At 44.5% G+C, this 16,835-nt stretch overlaps 4 protein-coding genes across 6 annotated transcripts in view; 2 read left to right on the top strand and 2 right to left on the bottom strand.

Moving 5' to 3' along the window:
* LOC110388003 (feather keratin 2-like) overlaps positions 1-16,835 on the top strand; it is a 906,242-nt gene that overhangs the window by 86,023 nt on the left and 803,384 nt on the right. The window lies entirely within an intron of this gene.
* On the bottom strand, positions 936-7,779 carry LOC110387994 (scale keratin-like). 3 transcript variants are annotated; one of them, XM_021376779.1, is made up of 2 exons: positions 7,627-7,779; positions 936-1,661 (listed from the first exon to the last, which is right to left on the bottom strand). In XM_021376779.1, exon 2 carries the CDS (start codon positions 1,656-1,658, stop codon positions 1,266-1,268), a length of 393 nt encoding a protein of 130 aa, XP_021232454.1. In that variant the 5' UTR covers positions 1,659-1,661; positions 7,627-7,779; the 3' UTR covers positions 936-1,265. The 3 variants fall into 3 exon arrangements, with proteins under 3 accessions (XP_021232454.1, XP_021232452.1, XP_021232453.1); XM_021376777.1 differs by having other exon boundaries at positions 936-1,679; XM_021376778.1 differs by lacking the exon at positions 7,627-7,779 and adding an exon at positions 2,448-2,525 and having other exon boundaries at positions 936-1,679.
* LOC110388004 (feather keratin B-4-like) lies at positions 5,588-6,682 on the top strand. Its single transcript, XM_021376793.1, has one exon. The coding sequence runs from the start codon at positions 6,090-6,092 to the stop codon at positions 6,417-6,419; it is 330 nt and encodes a 109-aa protein (XP_021232468.1). The 5' UTR covers positions 5,588-6,089; the 3' UTR covers positions 6,420-6,682.
* Positions 11,992-13,638, bottom strand: LOC110387988 (feather keratin B-4-like). Its single transcript, XM_021376769.1, has 2 exons — positions 12,940-13,638; positions 11,992-12,661 (listed from the first exon to the last, which is right to left on the bottom strand). Exon 2 carries the CDS (start codon positions 12,640-12,642, stop codon positions 12,217-12,219), a length of 426 nt encoding a protein of 141 aa, XP_021232444.1. The 5' UTR covers positions 12,643-12,661; positions 12,940-13,638; the 3' UTR covers positions 11,992-12,216.

A 16,835-nucleotide genomic window follows, 5' to 3' on the forward strand; every position in this document is an offset into this window, starting at 1 on the left:
GGGAACAGAAGTGCTGAGTAATGCCTGACTTCTGGTCCATTGGAGCCCTGTTTGGAACCGACACCACGAGAGCTGCTGGGAGGAGGTGAGTGCCTCCCAGTGCTCTCCTCCTCCCTGTCCTGTGCAAGCAGGAGGCCACCAGATGACTGACAGCTCTGCAAAATGTTGCTAGAAAAACCAGCAGCCTGGAACCCTGTTGCTGTTCACCAAAGGGAAGTGCTGAACGTGCCGCGAATCCACATCCATCTACGAGTAGGTTCGAATGCAGGTGCAATTCTGATATGGAAAATATTATTTGAATTATATGCGTTGCTCTGTAGGGAGGACTTCAGAACTCTTCTTCTATTTACTTTAACTGGGGCTGCCAAGAATTTAGAGTTGTTGATGGGCAAATCCAAGAATTCACAGAATTTTGGTGAAGATTTGCCGTTCCTGTTGGCTATTCCAAGAACAGTTCTAACCACAGATTGCTACAGACTATTTTTAAACAATGGCAAACCTCATAAAACCAATGTAAGATGCATAATTAAGTCAGAGCATTAAGCAAGACAGGAAAGATCTTCAAAATCACTTGCGTACGTAACTTTCTTTGCTAGTGTGTAAAAAAACACACATTGTAACCATGCCTTTCCTGGAGGAAATTTCAAACTTGGTTGTATGAGTTACAAAACGTGTTTATTCAGCATGGAATTGTGCAGAAGGTACTCGATATGGTGCCTCTTGTTAAAGGACCTGGTCACCTTCCAGCTTGAGGTGCTGAAGGAATGCGGACACACGATTGACTACAGAGACTGATGCTCAACCAGAATGGTATATAAATAAAGAACAGGGGACCAAAAAAAGAAAAAAAAAAGACAAATACGCTCGGATTTTTGATGCAGAAAGATTTAATGAGAGAATAAGAAGCCAAAGATGTGACAGAGAACAAAAAAATACAGGTGATATATTGTCAGGTTCTTATTAAAGACTGAATGCTCCAGGGTTGTGCATTCCACAGACATTACTCTTTAATAGCAGGGGAAGATTTACACAATCTTGCCCAGCTTTCAACAAGTGAAAGATCTTTGATATAAGTAGGACATTATTATGTGGAGTCTCTGGAGACAATAATAAGAAAACTAAAATAAATCATTAGCCTGACAGTTGCATGCAAGTGTGGTATTCAGAGTTCATGCCCCAGGAAAGCCACAGCACCACCAGAGTTTGCAGGGGTGCATCCTTCTCTGTGTTGGGTGATTGCTCCTTTTCCTTTATTCGCTGTGCACTTAACATGGTCTGCAGCTCCCAGCACCATAACCACCATACCCAGAGGAAGAAAAGGACCTCCCATATTTATACAAGCTCCTAGAGCCATAGGAGCCCATCAGACCCTGTGAGCTCCCGTATCCAAATGAGCTCCCGTATCCAAATGAGCTCCCGTATCCAAATGAGCTCCCGATGCTGGCCGGTGCTGAGCTACCCACGATGCTCTCCTGAGGGCAGGAGCTGAGGATGGGGCCTGGGAAGGTGATGACCACTGGTGGGGGGTAGACAACGGCACGGGAGTCCCCGCAGGAGGTGACACAGGGCTGGCTGCAGGCGTCGGCATAGGGCTGTGGGCAGGACACCTCGCAGGGCGCCAGGCAGCGGGAGCTGGTCATCTCTCTGTAGCAAGACATCACCTGGGAACGGAGATGGATCTGAAACACAATGCCGAGGCAAGAAGAGGATGAAAGATCAGGATGTAGGAACGTCCTCTGCAAGTTCTGCATCACCTGCGGTTGTGGCAGCGAGTGCATAAGGCGAGTCATTGTTTTTCCAGCTTTAAGGAAGTGGGAATTGAGGCTGAGAAATGAATGCATTGCCCAGAGCCATTTGGTGAGGTAACAGCATTAAATTTGGGCAAGCTTATTGTCAGTGACAGCGATATTCCCAAATCTTCAGACTCCCCTTGCAGTTCCCCTCAATTTCTACTCTGTATTACTAAAAACCGTAAAGGGAACTGAAGAACAGGAGCAAAGCCCTGACAGTGTCAACTACATAACACAATGCCTGACAGGCTTCCCATTAATTCAGAAATAATTGCAAAGAGTGAGACAAAACGTTATTGCTGGAAGTGACTTCCTTGTTCAGTTTCAGAGCCTGAGTTCACTTTTTTTGGTGGTTACCAATGCAAGTCAATGAGTACAAAAGAAAGCAGGTTCCTAAAGGAGGAACGGTCAGGCTGTGGGATGCAGGAATTCACTGCATTTCACTACACATACATTCAGTTACACTGAACATTAAACTGCTCTGAAAACCCTTTTTCTTGCCTATTTACAGCCTGCCACTAACTAGAAAGCAATCCTCGCTGAAAGAAAGCTTCAAACATTTAAATCATTTCTAAGAATCACAGTTCTGTGTCAGTTTGAGTCCTACACCGCTGCGGCAAGAGCATAAAAGCAGAAGGGAAAAAGGCTCAGACTTACCCCTCCTCAGCACAGAGCAAGCAATGAGAGTCGATTGGAGCAGCCCAGTACTGTGAGAGCTTTTATACTCTTTCTTGGGCAATCGGGAGGATGTGAGACATTCCTCACATGTGACGTCCTAATGCATTATCAAACAGAAATTCACTCCACCTGTAACTGCCCCAGATAATGCAATTATTATGCTCAGTGACAGTGATTGCTATTGTGTTCTTGTCATCATTACCCTGACAGACAAAGCCTTATGAATCCTTTCCTCATGAAGCTTCAAGCTCTGAGTTCCTTACAGATATATATATATACACACACCTTTTTTTCTTGTTCTGGAACGAGTGTTTCTTTTTTTTTCCTATTTCTTGGAATGTCTCATAGAGCAAAGCGTGCTCAGAAATTTATCCATAAATGCAATATGCTGACATACCTGGGATACCACTCTTCCAAATTATCAGTCAGTAAGGGGGCATTGTGCAACTCATCGCATCATACCCACATGTATTATTTCCTATGAATTATATGAGACACATTAGACTCTATAGTCACCTTCTGCAACAGCTTAATAGGTTTAGAGGTGGGAAACATTTGTTTCAGTCCTCCTGACCAAGAAACAAACACAAATGACCTGTTCCACTTCAAGCTCTGGAAGCACAGGCAGAGTGACGTGTAAATGTTATCCATGGACAACACAGACCCCAGATAATGGGAAATTTTTGTCCAGCCTTCATCATCACAGACTCCATGGGATCGTTATTGAAGATCTCAGAGTGAAACCATGCATCACCCTGTGGAAACCTTGGGCCAAAATCTTTAAGTGCAGTTTCAGAGAATGCAGAAAGATTGGTTGCTTATTTCAGCAGCTCTTTTCTGCTGGTCCAGTACCTCCTTCAGTTCTTTGGTTATTTACTAGTAAAATTATTTTCAGTGGAGTCTATGCATTTTGTGTACTCACGTTGATGTGGTTTTACTAAAGCTTATTTTTGTCCTCAAAGCAGTGTGTTCTCCACCTCTAAAATCCATCTCCTTCCTGGGAGTTTGAGGTTGATCACCTGATTTTGAGTAACCTTAAGACTCCTCTTCCAAAACACAATTCTTGTTCTTGTTCACCCCCCTGCATTTGGTAGCTGTTACCAGTACAAACGATGCTGTGCAGGTGACCCTTGCAAAAGGCTGGGGAGCCTCTCCCAGGGCTGCCCTGGGGCTTCCTTGTCATTTCTCAGCAATGCCAACAGACACCTTTGTAGTTACCGGTAGCGAAAGACTCACACAAACAAGAAACACGAATGGAAACAAAGGGAGGAAGGAGCATGTTTTGGGGAAATGACCCACCCGGGCTCTTCTTCCTGCCTCAACCACACCTGGTTTCACTTGGTTTGGAGATGGGTGATGACAGTGCTGGTGCTACCTGCAAATGAATCACGTAGTTCTTGGAGATGTAGCCTTTTCCGAAGCATCCTGTCCTCCAGAAAGGGCAGAAGAAGCTACGTACAAGAATCTATCAATACTGCTGATACCCCAAAGTTGTTCTTCTGACTCATGATGTTTATAGTGACAGCCCCATGCTTTAAGTTTGTAATTGTAAGGACCTGAGAAGCAGGGTCTAGATTCCCATCTTAATGCTTCTTCCCATATATGCATTTGTCTGACTGGAACCACTCAGCCATTATCGTCAGTACAAATAAATTATAGAATAATATTCAGAGACAAGTAGTTCATTGGAAGGCAAATTTAGCATGGGATAGCTTTGGATATATTTCTTGTATGTCAATTGACAGTACCACAAACGTGGATCCTTTGCACGTGACCTATCAAACATATTTCCTAAATCAGCATAAAATATTTTTTCTGCGTCAAACAGAATGTTGTTTTAGCACCATCAAAAAAGACATTCGGCTGTATCTGCAAGCCTTTCATGAATTGATTTCAGATTATTTCTTTGAGAATGGCGGACAGTTCTTCCCGGCTGGCACAGAGGACCACCGTAACCAACAACAAGTGGACATCCTTCATTCCAGCTTCTAATTGACATCCTAACTCGGGCCATGATGCCAAGACATTTCTGTATGATTCTTCCAAGCCTATGGAATCATCCATCTGTGAGTGCATCCCGTACAGAGTGGGTGGAATTTATCTTGCTCGGTAACAGCACACCCAAGTTGCAATGGCATGTCTACTACACCCTAGGAGGAGTCAGCTAACAGCACCCATCAACTAACAGCACTCAAGTGGATGAGCCACTTGAAAGAGAAAGAATGCAATGAAAAAGGAATCATTGCCAAGGAGGAGGGCTGAGCAGTGCTTTCTGCTTGAGAACAAGTACTTGGAAGTGCTTTAAGAATAACACTTATGCCTTGCCATGACTATGCTTTAAGCCAAAAAAAAAAAAATGTGACTGCTGTTGTTGTGGCTAAGTTAAACTGTGGCTGGGATGGCCACAAAACCTAACTGACTGCAGGAGAAATATCCATAGGGTTAACACAGAACTCAGCACTGCGCTCTTGTGGCTTCACTGAGAGCAACTCGAGCAGAGAGAACTCATGTGTCTGAGCTGACAAACCTGGAACACACAGGTTGCACATCACTCCTCACTCTCTTAATGGCTTCCACACTGTTAGGAACTATTACTCAGCGCAGGGTTTCCTTGGCACTCTTCCTTCTAAGAAGTCATCCAATGGGTTTCCTTCGATTTATCTGTTTGGTTTTGTTCCTGCGGTTTGTTTGTTTGTTTCTCCTTGGAGTCATTAAGATACTGTATCGGAAAGTGTTTGTTTTTCTGCTGTATTCATTACTGTATTGTAACTCGGGATACCTTGTTACCTTCCTGAGGACCATTATTGCATTTTCACTGGGAATGTCAAGAGATACAGAACACTTCACCCCTTGCTTTTCCTGATGCAGGCCAGAAATGGTGCATTGGTTTTCTGAGAACACTGCAAGCATCCATCAATCTCCCACCTTTAGTCTAAGCCCTACGGTGCTTGACCTCAACGTCAGCAAGAATTTAAGAGAAGAAAATCAGCCCATGGTGCATGGGCATGAGCACTACCATGATTAGTACTCATGATTCTGAAGAGTGCTTGGCACACACTGGCTAAAGAGGAGTTATTTGCATAAATAATTGTCCAACAGTTTCAGAGCATCAGAAAGGGGAAAAAATAAATAAATAAAAAAAAATAAATCAGTGTTTCAGGAAGTGAAGTGGCTTCAAAAATCCAAGGAACAAACAAGAGGGTGTTGGAAGAAACAGATAATTGTTGAGACAAAGAGTGAATAAAGCAATCACCGAAGCCTGGGGAGTGACACGCACTGCTGTGTTTTGCAACAAAATAAACTTGAAGTGATGTCTCATTTCCCGCAGGCAACACGGGGTGGTATATAAGGGCTCCGGGATCAGAAGTCCTCAGACCACAGCACTTCTCTTCTCCTCCTCATTGAGACAAGTAAGTTTGATCCCTTAACTTCCTTTTACTTCTTTAAGGTTAAGGTTTGTGCTACCTCAGTCCATAGCTTTGCGTGAAAGCTGTGCAGAACCTGAGAGGGAGGTGGAGGAGCTGCGTGGGGGTTGAGCAGAGTGGACCCTATGGAAGATTGCGGGTGTCAGGAAGGCTCAGCTCCCCTACTGTGTTGCAGGTTCACCTCCGCACCCTAAAGATGTCCTACTGGAGCCAGCAGCTCAGCTCCCGTTGCCTGCCGCCCTGCGAGGTGACCTGCCCGCAGCCCTATGCCGATGCCTGCAGCCAGCCCTGTGTCACCTCCTGTGGTGATTCAAGAGCTGTCGTCTACCCTCCACCTGTGGTCATCACCTTCCCAGGCCCCATCCTCAGCTCCTGCCCTCAGGAGAGCATTGTGGGCAGCTCGGCCCCACTGGGGCTGGGGCTGGACCAGCCCAGGGGCCTGCAAGGCTCCAGTATCTATGGGGGCTCCTTCTCCTCCTTCCAGCAGGGCAGGAGCCAGCGCTACAGGGACTGCAGGCCCTGCTGAGCACTGCTAAAGGTGTGCAGGGCCAGGGAAATGGCAAGGAAGTGACAGCAGGAGCTGAAAGTGTGGCAGAGCTGAGGGTCACCCCAAAGCCCTGCTCGCCCACAGCTGCCAGCTGTTCCCTTGGGCCCTGCAGGAACCACCAGTCTATGGAACCGCTCTCCTGTCTGCCTTCTTCTTATGATCTTTTTGGCTTTAAAGTCATATTACTCAAAACGCAACGTTTCTGTTCTTAGAAATTCAAGTCTTCATTATTCAAAGTGTTCCTCCCTGTTAAAGCAATAAAAAAATTGGTATTACTGAAACCGATCCATGTGTGTTTATGTTCTTTGGGGGTCCGTGCATTATTTCCTCTCAACAGCATTTTTACTGCCGTATGTCTAATGGGAAAGATCCACAGGTGGGATCCTGCACCGTGCCCTGTCCAACACATCTGAGCCTTAAACTCCAAAGAAGAAGAGCACTGTACACCTTCAGTGTACAGGCAGATTATTAAGTTGCCCCTTTTTTGAAGCAGCCAAATCCATCTAACACTGCTTTCTTTATTTGGCTGAAGATGAATAGTTCTTGCTCCCAACAAATACCTATGAATGTTTTCAAATACCATTCACGTTTTCTGTCTCTGTTCTGGGGTAATGCAGCCTCTGAAAACCAACTGAACCCAACCATCCTTCTATCTCAGAGGTTAAGGAGATGAGTGTTGTGCTCTCACCAGCAGTGTTTACATAGTGCCTATGGATCCATTCATCACATAACTCTCCTTACAACATGCCAGGCTTGACTGCGTGCGTGATTTAATCTTCATGACGAACCAGGTGTGAGAAAACTGCCCAGCCCTTGGTTAAAAGCATCAAGGCCATTGTGGAATACTAAACATCCAGTCTAAAACTATTGCAATAGCTCATCCTTACTTCCCCTGCCTTTTTAATCAGAGCTATGCCAGTTCTGCATAACAGAGAAATAGAAAGTGAATATCAGCTTATAGTAAGTCTAGGGAACATAAAGAAATAAAGAGGAAATATTGAAAGGTGCATAGAAACAAAGACAATTTTCCAGCCGCAGAATATTACCCACAATCAAAACTCAAGTCTTAGATGCAGGAAACTTGAGTCCTCTGCACTTTCCCAATGCGCTGCATGATGGTGTGATGTAGAATACAGATGAAAACCCACAAAAGCATGACACCAGCTCCCTGAGATCATAAAGTTACCTCAGCTGGGATTGCAAACAGCCAAGAGTTGATATCGTTCCCTCCCTCAGCTTCTGTGCAAAGGAGTGCCTCAGCAGAAACCTCAGGAATAAGAAGGAAGTCAACACAGTCACCTCGTAGAAAACAACTTCAATGACCACAAGAAGAGGACCTTGAAGTGAAACAGGTGTAAGGAACTCTCAATAAATAGGGAGCGATCCAGCAGTGCTTAGGGACCATCTGGAAACAATAAGCTGTTGCTGAGGTGTAAATAGTGCAATTAGCTAAGTAACCTCACAGCTGTTACATTATGACAGTATTATTACTATTATATTCACTCTCTTTAGAAGAGCATTGCATAGTAACTTGCCTATTCAAGATCTGGACTATTCAAGTTTACTGTCTTAAGCATAAGTACACTGAGAGATCAAATCTGGGTTGTAAAGACGAGTCTCCACATAGGCAGCTGAATGCAAACTGTACTGCATGTTGCGATGAGGGTCCTTAATGAGCTGCTGCTTTATGCTAACTATCCTGTGCTCTCTTCTTATGCTTCCTCTATGCGTTGTGTCCGGGCATGAAAATCACCATGTGCCTCCTTTCCTTTCCCTGCATTATTGTCTGTCCTCATTAAGTCCTAGCAGCTGAAAGTCTAAAGCAAGAATATAGCATCGTCTGAAATCTGGGAAGAAAACTCTCTAACTTCAGTGTGGTTGCATTCCTTTATTGCTCATGATAGGTACTGGGTGACTTGACGAACAAGCATGCACTCTCAGAGTTCAGGTTCTACATTTGAACAGTTAAGATGTACTTATGCAGTACGTTGGCATGCATATTAATTCTTTTCCCAGAACTCATTAATATAAGATAATAGTATTCCTCTGGGCCCGTGTAGTAGCATCTAGAGTGGTTGTATACCCACTTACTTTACCCCCATTTTTCCACCATCAGCTTCAACACTGAGACTTTTGGCTGACCTTTAGCTGCTTTTCCCCAATTTAGCACATTTCCATTGCTCGTTAGGCTGGAATGAGTGACTTCCAAAACAATATACGTGAAACCCAAGGAAAACATCCTTGCGCCTGGTGAAATGCAAAGATAAGTCATCCATTATGACTCCAGTGTTTCTTGTGAAGAAGAATTGAGAGAAAAGAAGGTTGTTCACCCACCAGGCAAAGTTGAAAGGGAAAGTTTTAGAATTAGCACTTGTGGATTCCTTTTGCTAAATTAATATATTGGTCCTTAAACTAATAAACTGATCCCTATTTCTGAACAAACCAGCTTATATCAGCAGCATGGGAAAACTTGCTGTGCAGAAGATCATTTAAGGTCTTTCCTCCCCTCTCATATGGAGCTTAACTAGGATGGAAGCACCAACACTTTGAACAGGAGATTGTCTCTACCAAGTTGACTTGAAAACAGATAGAAAAGAAAACAGGAATGCAAATATCATAATGCAGAGCGATTTTTTAATAGGAGATTGTGCAGGGAAGTTTACAATAGAAAAACATGTTCATACAGAAAACAGAAATGGAGGCTATAACAAGCAAGGCTTCTTCTTCAGGAAACTTCATTTCAAGCACAGTGTTATCATCTTCTTCTGCAGCTGTAAGTTTGATGAGGCAGTCCAGTTTTCATCCCTTAACACAGCTCTTGATGGACATCAGGCAGTGTCAGGTGAGAAAAATCACAGCATCACAACTCTTCCATTCTGCTTGTTGTATATTATACAGTCGAGCATAGGAGAAATATTAATACATTTGAAAATCTGGACCATGAGAAGAGTAGAAGAGCACACTTCTAACAAAGGAAGAAGTAGGCAAGCAGATATGAGCACAAATATAAAGTAAAGCATTAACAAGGATCATCCTTTTTAAGCCAGCATCCTAGCAACTCGTCTTGCTCATCTTACTCCTGAGTTTGGATCTTGCATTCGGTCTCCTGACTGCTCTTGCTGCAAGTATATTCTTGCTGGGTTTGGCAGGGCTCACACTTTCTAGAGCGATAGCCACTGAACCTCTGGGAGCAATAAGGGTATGAGAACTTGCTTCCCTGCAATCCCCCATGAACCAGAGAGCCTCCGTAGCCATAAGACTCCCCATAGCCAAGTGAGCCCCAAACACCAGCTGGTGCTGAGGATCCCACTACGCTTTCCTGGGGGCAGGAGCTGAGAATTGGCCCAGGAAAAGTGATGACAACAGGGGGTGGGTAGACCACTGCCCTGGAGTCACTGCATGATGTGACGCATGGCTCGTTCCAGGCGTTGGCAATGGGCGGTGGGCAGGACACCTCGCAGGGAGTGAAGCACTGGTAGTTGCACAGCTGTCTGTAGGAGGACATTGCTCTGCAGCAGAAGTGGATCTGAAACACAGGAAGACAGAGGAATACACGTGGAAAAGTGGTAGGACAGAGATCTGTTTGCACATCCAGGTGTATTTGCTGTGGGTGCTACCAGGTTGAGTACCTTGCTGAGCGCGGCTTATATGGCTTTGCAGTTCCTGGGTCTCTTTCCATCCTTGAGTTATGTTTATCCTCTCTACTTACCACGCTCTCAACTTCTCCTAACCTTCCTTTGTACATCAAACAACCCACATTTTTGCTGTGTCCGTACACAATGCTCCCCTGGTTGCAGCTACCCAACTGCAGCAGTTTCTATAGCTGTTTTGGAAGTCTCAAAACCCTGAGAGCACAGAACTTAGCAAGGTCCCTCAAGGAACTGGATAACACCAGCCCCACGTTCTCTGTGGCATCAGCAAGCTGCCTTTAAGGAAAGGTTGCCCAGTCCGTGCACCAGCAAATAACCATGTAGGATCCAGTTAGAATTATCATTAAAAGAGCGTATCGAAAATGGTAAGAGGATTAACAACTTACTTGAGTTGCAGAGGAGAAGACAGGAGGAGCTGCTGGAGGAGAGGTGAGCAGCGCGTGCTTTTATGCTGCTTCTCAGGTAGCCAGGAGGATCTGAGGCATCTTTGGTGTGTGAGGTTTGATCAGATTCAAAACAGAAGCGATTACACCTAACACCTCATAGTGTATAATCATTTTACTCACTGCTGGCATCTATTAGGCAATTCCCAGCTTCCCTTTACGCCTCACTATGTCACCCTACTATAAACTTCTTGATCCCTTTCAGATTCAACAGATATTGACCTCTGAAAAAAGTCCCAGGTTTTAGCCCTCCATAGCATTGCTAAGAACCACAGCTGGGATGAAACTGGCTGACAACTGTATGATATTTTATAACTTCTTAAAATTTGTTGTAAAAATCCACCTGGAACTGAGGCACTGGCTGTAAGAATTATCCTTGAAGCTCTAAGGTGTAAGAGACTTTGAGTACCTGTAACCAGACACTAAGCAAAATAACAAATTTCCACTATCATGACATCACGGATCGCACAGCCAGGTGCCTGATGCTACTTAGGATGGAGAAGTAAGCAAAAATCTGGAAACCATAGAAAGATCCTGATTCATTCCCACTCAAAACCAACCAAGGGAGTGGATTGATACCAGGAAAGATCTGGTCGTTGAAGTCTTGAAAGGAGCTGAAACTTGAGATGCACAGTTGTGTAACAACATGATGAAGAAGGGAACATCATAGTAATTACGATAAGTAAGAAAAAAAATTTGCATCATCCAGGTGAGTTGCGTATGCAACAAATATTGGTTGGTAAAGCAGCGTGACCTCATGGACAATGTTGTTTCATATTCATGAGTTCTTTGGAAAGTGGAAGATGAGTGCTGACCTGTCAAATCTTTTCTGGGCACTCCTTCTGATGTGTGTTACATGTCAACGTGGTTACGGTCATGGAAAAGGTCATACTGAAGGCTGATTCCTTCAAACAAGTCCACAGCTTGGAATTTTGTTGTGGCCAGTAGGCATAGCTGTGATATGATCAGCTAAGCTCAGCTCTGCCTGTTCATGCACTACAGCATGCATATAACTGGGCATTCTCCTGCACAAGCCCAGCTCTCAGTGACGTTGACAGGAGAGGAAGTCAGTAATCCTCATTAAACTTACAGTCTCTTGATGCATTTGTTTCTCTGCTCTAGGAAAAAACACTCTTTTGTGAGCTTGTTGTGGTAAGGACTGAATGGAGAGCCTCTCCCTGTAGGAGGAACCCTGAAGACTACATGTTGCTCTTCACCATGGATGTGCCTCTGTCGGATTTTCTTTTGCAACCTCAGGTTCTCAAATGCATCAACTATATAGTACTTGCATAGCACCCACATGAAGTGTTCAGGATCCATAGCAAGGCTTGGGATCTCCTTTAAAGACTTGATTAACGCAAGGTAATATTCATCAAGGATTATTTCAGCATCAGTGAGCCACAGATTTAGAAACCAAAATAATAGAAGAAGAAAACTTGATATTGTGCAGCAGAAAGGATTTTATTGAGAATGACAAACGGGATTTATCAGAGCACTGCAACACTGCAGGGAAAAACACAGAGGGATTGAGTTAAATTTACATGATAGCAAAGGAAAAAAGGTATTAAGAAGAGCACAAGGAGATCACGAGCAGAGATCTCGTGCAAAGGGGAGCTGGCATCTCGGCTTGCTCCTTGAGATGGCTGAGCATGCAGCCAGCTCCTGGCTATGCCCTCTGCTTGCTCAGAGGCCGCGGATTTGATCCTGTTCCCGTTCCTGCCAGGTCTTGGTGGGCGGTGGAGGTGGTGGAGTGATGCTGGACTTCGGAGGGCAGAACACTGCCCTACGGGTGTAGCAGGAGTAGGAGTAGCGGCCACCTGGGCAGGCAGCAGGCCCCATGGGGCTCTGGGCTTCCAGGCAGCTCCCTTGGCTGAAGGAGCTGCCCAGCTTCAGCGGGGCCGAGCTGCCCACAATGCTCTCCTGAGGGCAGGAGCTGAGGATGGGGCCTGGGAAGGTGATGACCACAGGTGGAGGGTAGACGATGGCACGGGAGTCCCCGCAGGAGGTGACGCAGGGCTGGCTGCAGGCATCGGCATAGGGCTGCGGGCAGGACACCTCGCAAGGCAGCAAGGGACGGCTGTTGTCACAGGGCTGCCTATAGAAAGCCATCACAGGGATGGAGGTGGGCCTGGAAGACACAGAGTGGCAGGGCCTGGTCAAGGGTTACAGTGCAGCACAGCCCTCATTTACCCAAAGCCATCACACTGAAGGAACACGTGCAGAGGGTGAGTGCCACAAGGAGACTGTTTACAATGAAAGGTCAGAAAGATAAAATAGATTTTACTCTATTTCCCGCTACTCTGTTCCACATTTTGAAATAATACCTACAGTACTCTTTACCTGAATGTAAACGGAAATGACATTTTTAATGAAGCCCTCCCCTGTACCACAAAGAGTATTACTTACTTGGTCCAACAGCAGATGCAAAACCAGGAGAACTGAAGTGGTTTGAAGGCTCGGAGCAGCAGGGACTTTTATATGGTCCCTACTTTGCATTCATGTCATCGACTGTCCTTGTCCCTCCAGTTACCAAATACACTGTTTGCACACGTCAATCAAGAGAACCACATTGTGCATTGTTTCTCTTAACTGAGCAGCTCCACCCTACATGGAATTGTATCTAAGTTATTGTCCACAGATGTCTTGCATGTCAAAATGGTGGGGGCCATCTTTGTCTTTAATACAACTCTATTGAATTTGTTGGAAACAAAGGGAAACCAGATTTGCTTTGTTATGAAGATTCAAAGTAACTTTTCACAATATGTTGCTGCATTTAACCAATATCTGTATATGCATTGGCCATAGACTGGTGCTTGCATGTATTTTGTGGTATTATAAAAACTAGGTCAAAGCTGGCAATAAAGGTCCCAGATTTCTGTCCAAAGCCACAGTAGTCTGTCTGATCCTTTAATTACTATTTCCTGTTTCCATTCAAATATAGAAAATCTGCATTTTGGAACAATACTTGCAAATCCTTCATTTTAAATTCAAAGTCTGGCCTTAGCATTGGACTCTTAGCTAGAAATTGCTGTAAAGGGAAATACTTTTACACTATCCAGAACAGAGCACTGCAAAGCAGGGTACAAGGCTGTGGCTTGTTTACTATCACAGGTCTTAAATTTTCTATGAAACATGGAAAATCATGTCCAGCTCTAAGATGACGTAACTGAGCTTGGAACCAAGGCAGAAGTGTTGTCATATTGATCAGCCCTTGGCTTAGGGAATATCTTTTAATAATCTTAAAGATTCCATACATCAACATGCATTGCTTAATATATTTTGAAACTGAAATGCAGAAATAAGACTAAATGTCAGCAGGCTGCGTTAGCCAACACATCCCTGCCCCAGAAGTTCTGCCAGTCATGTTCCACCGTATCAACTGTACAGCCTTAAGTTCCCGTAAATGAGTTTTTCTTTTATGTTGTGTAGTCATTGTTCTTCCTGTTGCCTTGGAGATGCGTATTCAGGCTGTCAGCGCCTTGTAGCTGGACGATCTCCTCTTTTGTGTCTTGTAGTTCTCCAAACAATGATCCTTCACTCAATGACAGACTCAGGTGCTCCTCCCAGCTCTCCCTCTGAACCAACAAGCATGCCTGAGTGCATTATTTAGCCTGTCTTCTAATAATTCAATCAAGAAATCAATAAAAATAGTCCAATTCGCTCGACTGGTTTTCTATATGCTCTTCATTTTGAAAGAAGATAGGTCACTACCAGCTCAGGCCTCTGCCTAGAATACATCTGCCCTCCTAGAGATGTCCAGCCTATAAGGAAGGACCAGAACCAGAAAATGCAGCTTTGGTGTTTCCCATACCCCACTGCTGTGCTGTACTGCTGCTCTCACTCTGACAGCAGGAACTGTGACTTTTCCTCCCAATTCCTCAGCCTTCTCTTCAGCATTATGGGAGCATGGTACATATATATACGTATATATGCATATACGCATGCACCTTGTAGCAGATGCTGTCTTTTACAGCCCTTCCTGTAGGGAAATATCCACATTGTACGTAAAGAAAGAAATTGCAGGCATCCTTCACCATCTTTCACTATTCTACCATCCTTTTGAGAATCCACCCCAACTCAGATGATCGTTGGTGTTGTATCTGCAAACGTGACCACGAGCATTCTGACTTACTAAGGATTTCATTCCCGAGGGATTTCACAGGACAGAGGAGGTGTTGCAAGTCTTGGAGAGTCCAGCATGAGGACACTCTGGTTCGGTCTTGGTCCGTAAAATTAATTCAAACTAAACTGCTTTCACGATGGCATATTTTAAGTGCACCCCACAGCCATTTTTTTTCTTGTCTGGTTTCTCCTGCCTTCAAGTCAGCCTTTCTCTTTTGCAGTTTTGTGCTAGATTAAACATTTTACCCAGCAGGTATAATACTGCTCTGGGCAAGCCTGTGTAACACCTACACGAAGTGGGAAATTACTGCTGATGATTTCTAGAGGGGACGATTAAGACAGAGGCCAAATAATTTACCAAACAGATCGCGGCAATTAAGTGAGACTTTGGGAGGAGATCTCAGGCATGTCTTGTACTTGTTAGCATTATTATTTATAATTATCGTTCTATTATCTGACAGTTTATGTAAATGAGATTGGCAGGCAGATAGAGAGTTGAGACAGTGAGTGTTCCCAGGAACCAGTAACAAAGCCAACTAGTTCTAGGTATGAGACGAAAGGTTCACGTTGCCTCACTGCACTGGAAAGGCTCAAGCAGAAGGTGGGCTGCTCTTCCCCCTGCACACACAGGAAGACCATGGCATCTTAAAAATCTCTCCCCAAATTCCTGCAAATCTGGAAATCCACTGTAGATTCCTATGCCTTAACTGGGTCACCTTTGCCCTGTCTTGGGTTTGGACGTGATATGTTTCCTACTTTCTGTGCTGTAGTTGCCCAGGTTCAGGGGATATCTGTATCTTTGATAAACAACAAAGACAAGAGAACATTTGTATCCCACCTGACACAGCCACACAAGCACAGATTACAGCTCACACCAGGGCAGGGACATGGTTTCTGACAAGTAGTCATCATGTGTAATCTATTTCAGCATTCCAATGGATAAACGCAGTGAGCAAAGTTTTTGCCCTATAGACTTCAGAACCAGTATATTTTCTGGGAAAGCTCCTGCATAGGGGTGGGCTCACAGTGAAGAAAGCAGTGTTTTGAAGTGTTCAGTGGGTATGGTTGGAAGGCAATCTCTTTCACTTAAGAGCATTCCTTTTTAGCTAAAACTGAAGGGCCAAATCTCTTCTTTCCAAAGAAACAGAGTATTTCTGGCTGCAAGATAACTGCTTTTGGTAATTACTAGAGACTTAGGACATCACCCAGCAGAGAAATCAAGGAGCTTAGAATGAGGAGAATTATTTTCATCAAGACAGAGGTAAGGGGGGGGGGGGGAGGGGAGGGAAACTGAGGTGGAACAAAGACCAGGTCAGTGCTGCACAGTATGGCTTTCAATAGGTGTGATAAACAGAATTAACAGTTACAATAACACAGGGAACGAAGACAGACACTTCAGGAGTTTCAAGTACTAAAAGCAAAGTTTGGGATACAAAGACATGCATTTGATACAAATAACCCTACTTTCCTCATAACTCAAATTGCAGTGAGGAATGTCACATGCCAGCCCACAGCCGCACCAGGGATGGAGGCTGCACAAACAGTATGAGCGCACAGAGGCTTGGAGAGCAGAGTGCTTTGCTATGGCATGTGGATAGGTTGCTTTCTGTAAATATCCAGCCTGAAAACAAACAGAAGCAGCAAGCTTCATCCCAATTCCAAGCTAGACCTGGTTCTTCCCATTTCTAAATACCATTAAGAATTCTGGCTATTCCAGGGCTCAGAAGAACTGTAGCTTGGAGCACAGCTGTCTGAGGTTTCTGTGGTCACACCTGGAGACAGTGAAGTAGCAGGATCCTGCCCTCAGCAGCTCTCCAGCCCAACACCCAGTATTTGTTAGCTGAATTCCAGTGCCCCTCAGGGTACTATAGTGCATCCTTTTGGTTCAAGGAAGTCATTAAATACAGAATAATGAGCTTTTCCAGAAATGTTCACAGTCAAGGAGCTCATTACAGTAAATACCAGCACAAATACCACGGTAAATAACACCAGGCAGGGGCTACAGCTGAAAGTTGCTGGAATGTTCAACTACAGAGTTACTTTTCAAGGCAAAGTTGCACCTTATCCTGAAAACTGAAGATTTCTATGTATTTCCACCCACCTAGACCTTATATAGACACAGGAGATACAAATCCGTGAATGCATGGAAGGAAAACAATGGTTAAAACTTTGAACTTCAA

Source organism: Numida meleagris, chromosome 24, assembly GCF_002078875.1.
Source record: "Numida meleagris isolate 19003 breed g44 Domestic line chromosome 24, NumMel1.0, whole genome shotgun sequence".
Lineage (NCBI taxonomy): Eukaryota > Metazoa > Chordata > Aves > Galliformes > Numididae > Numida > Numida meleagris.

Excerpts from the sequence above, each read along its gene's own strand:
- LOC110387994 (XM_021376779.1), bottom strand. The coding sequence starts at position 1,658 with ATGTCTTGCTACAGAGAGATGACCAGCTCCCGCTGCCTGGCGCCCTGC.
- LOC110388004 (XM_021376793.1), top strand. The coding sequence starts at position 6,090 with ATGTCCTACTGGAGCCAGCAGCTCAGCTCCCGTTGCCTGCCGCCCTGC.
- LOC110387988 (XM_021376769.1), bottom strand. The coding sequence starts at position 12,642 with ATGGCTTTCTATAGGCAGCCCTGTGACAACAGCCGTCCCTTGCTGCCT.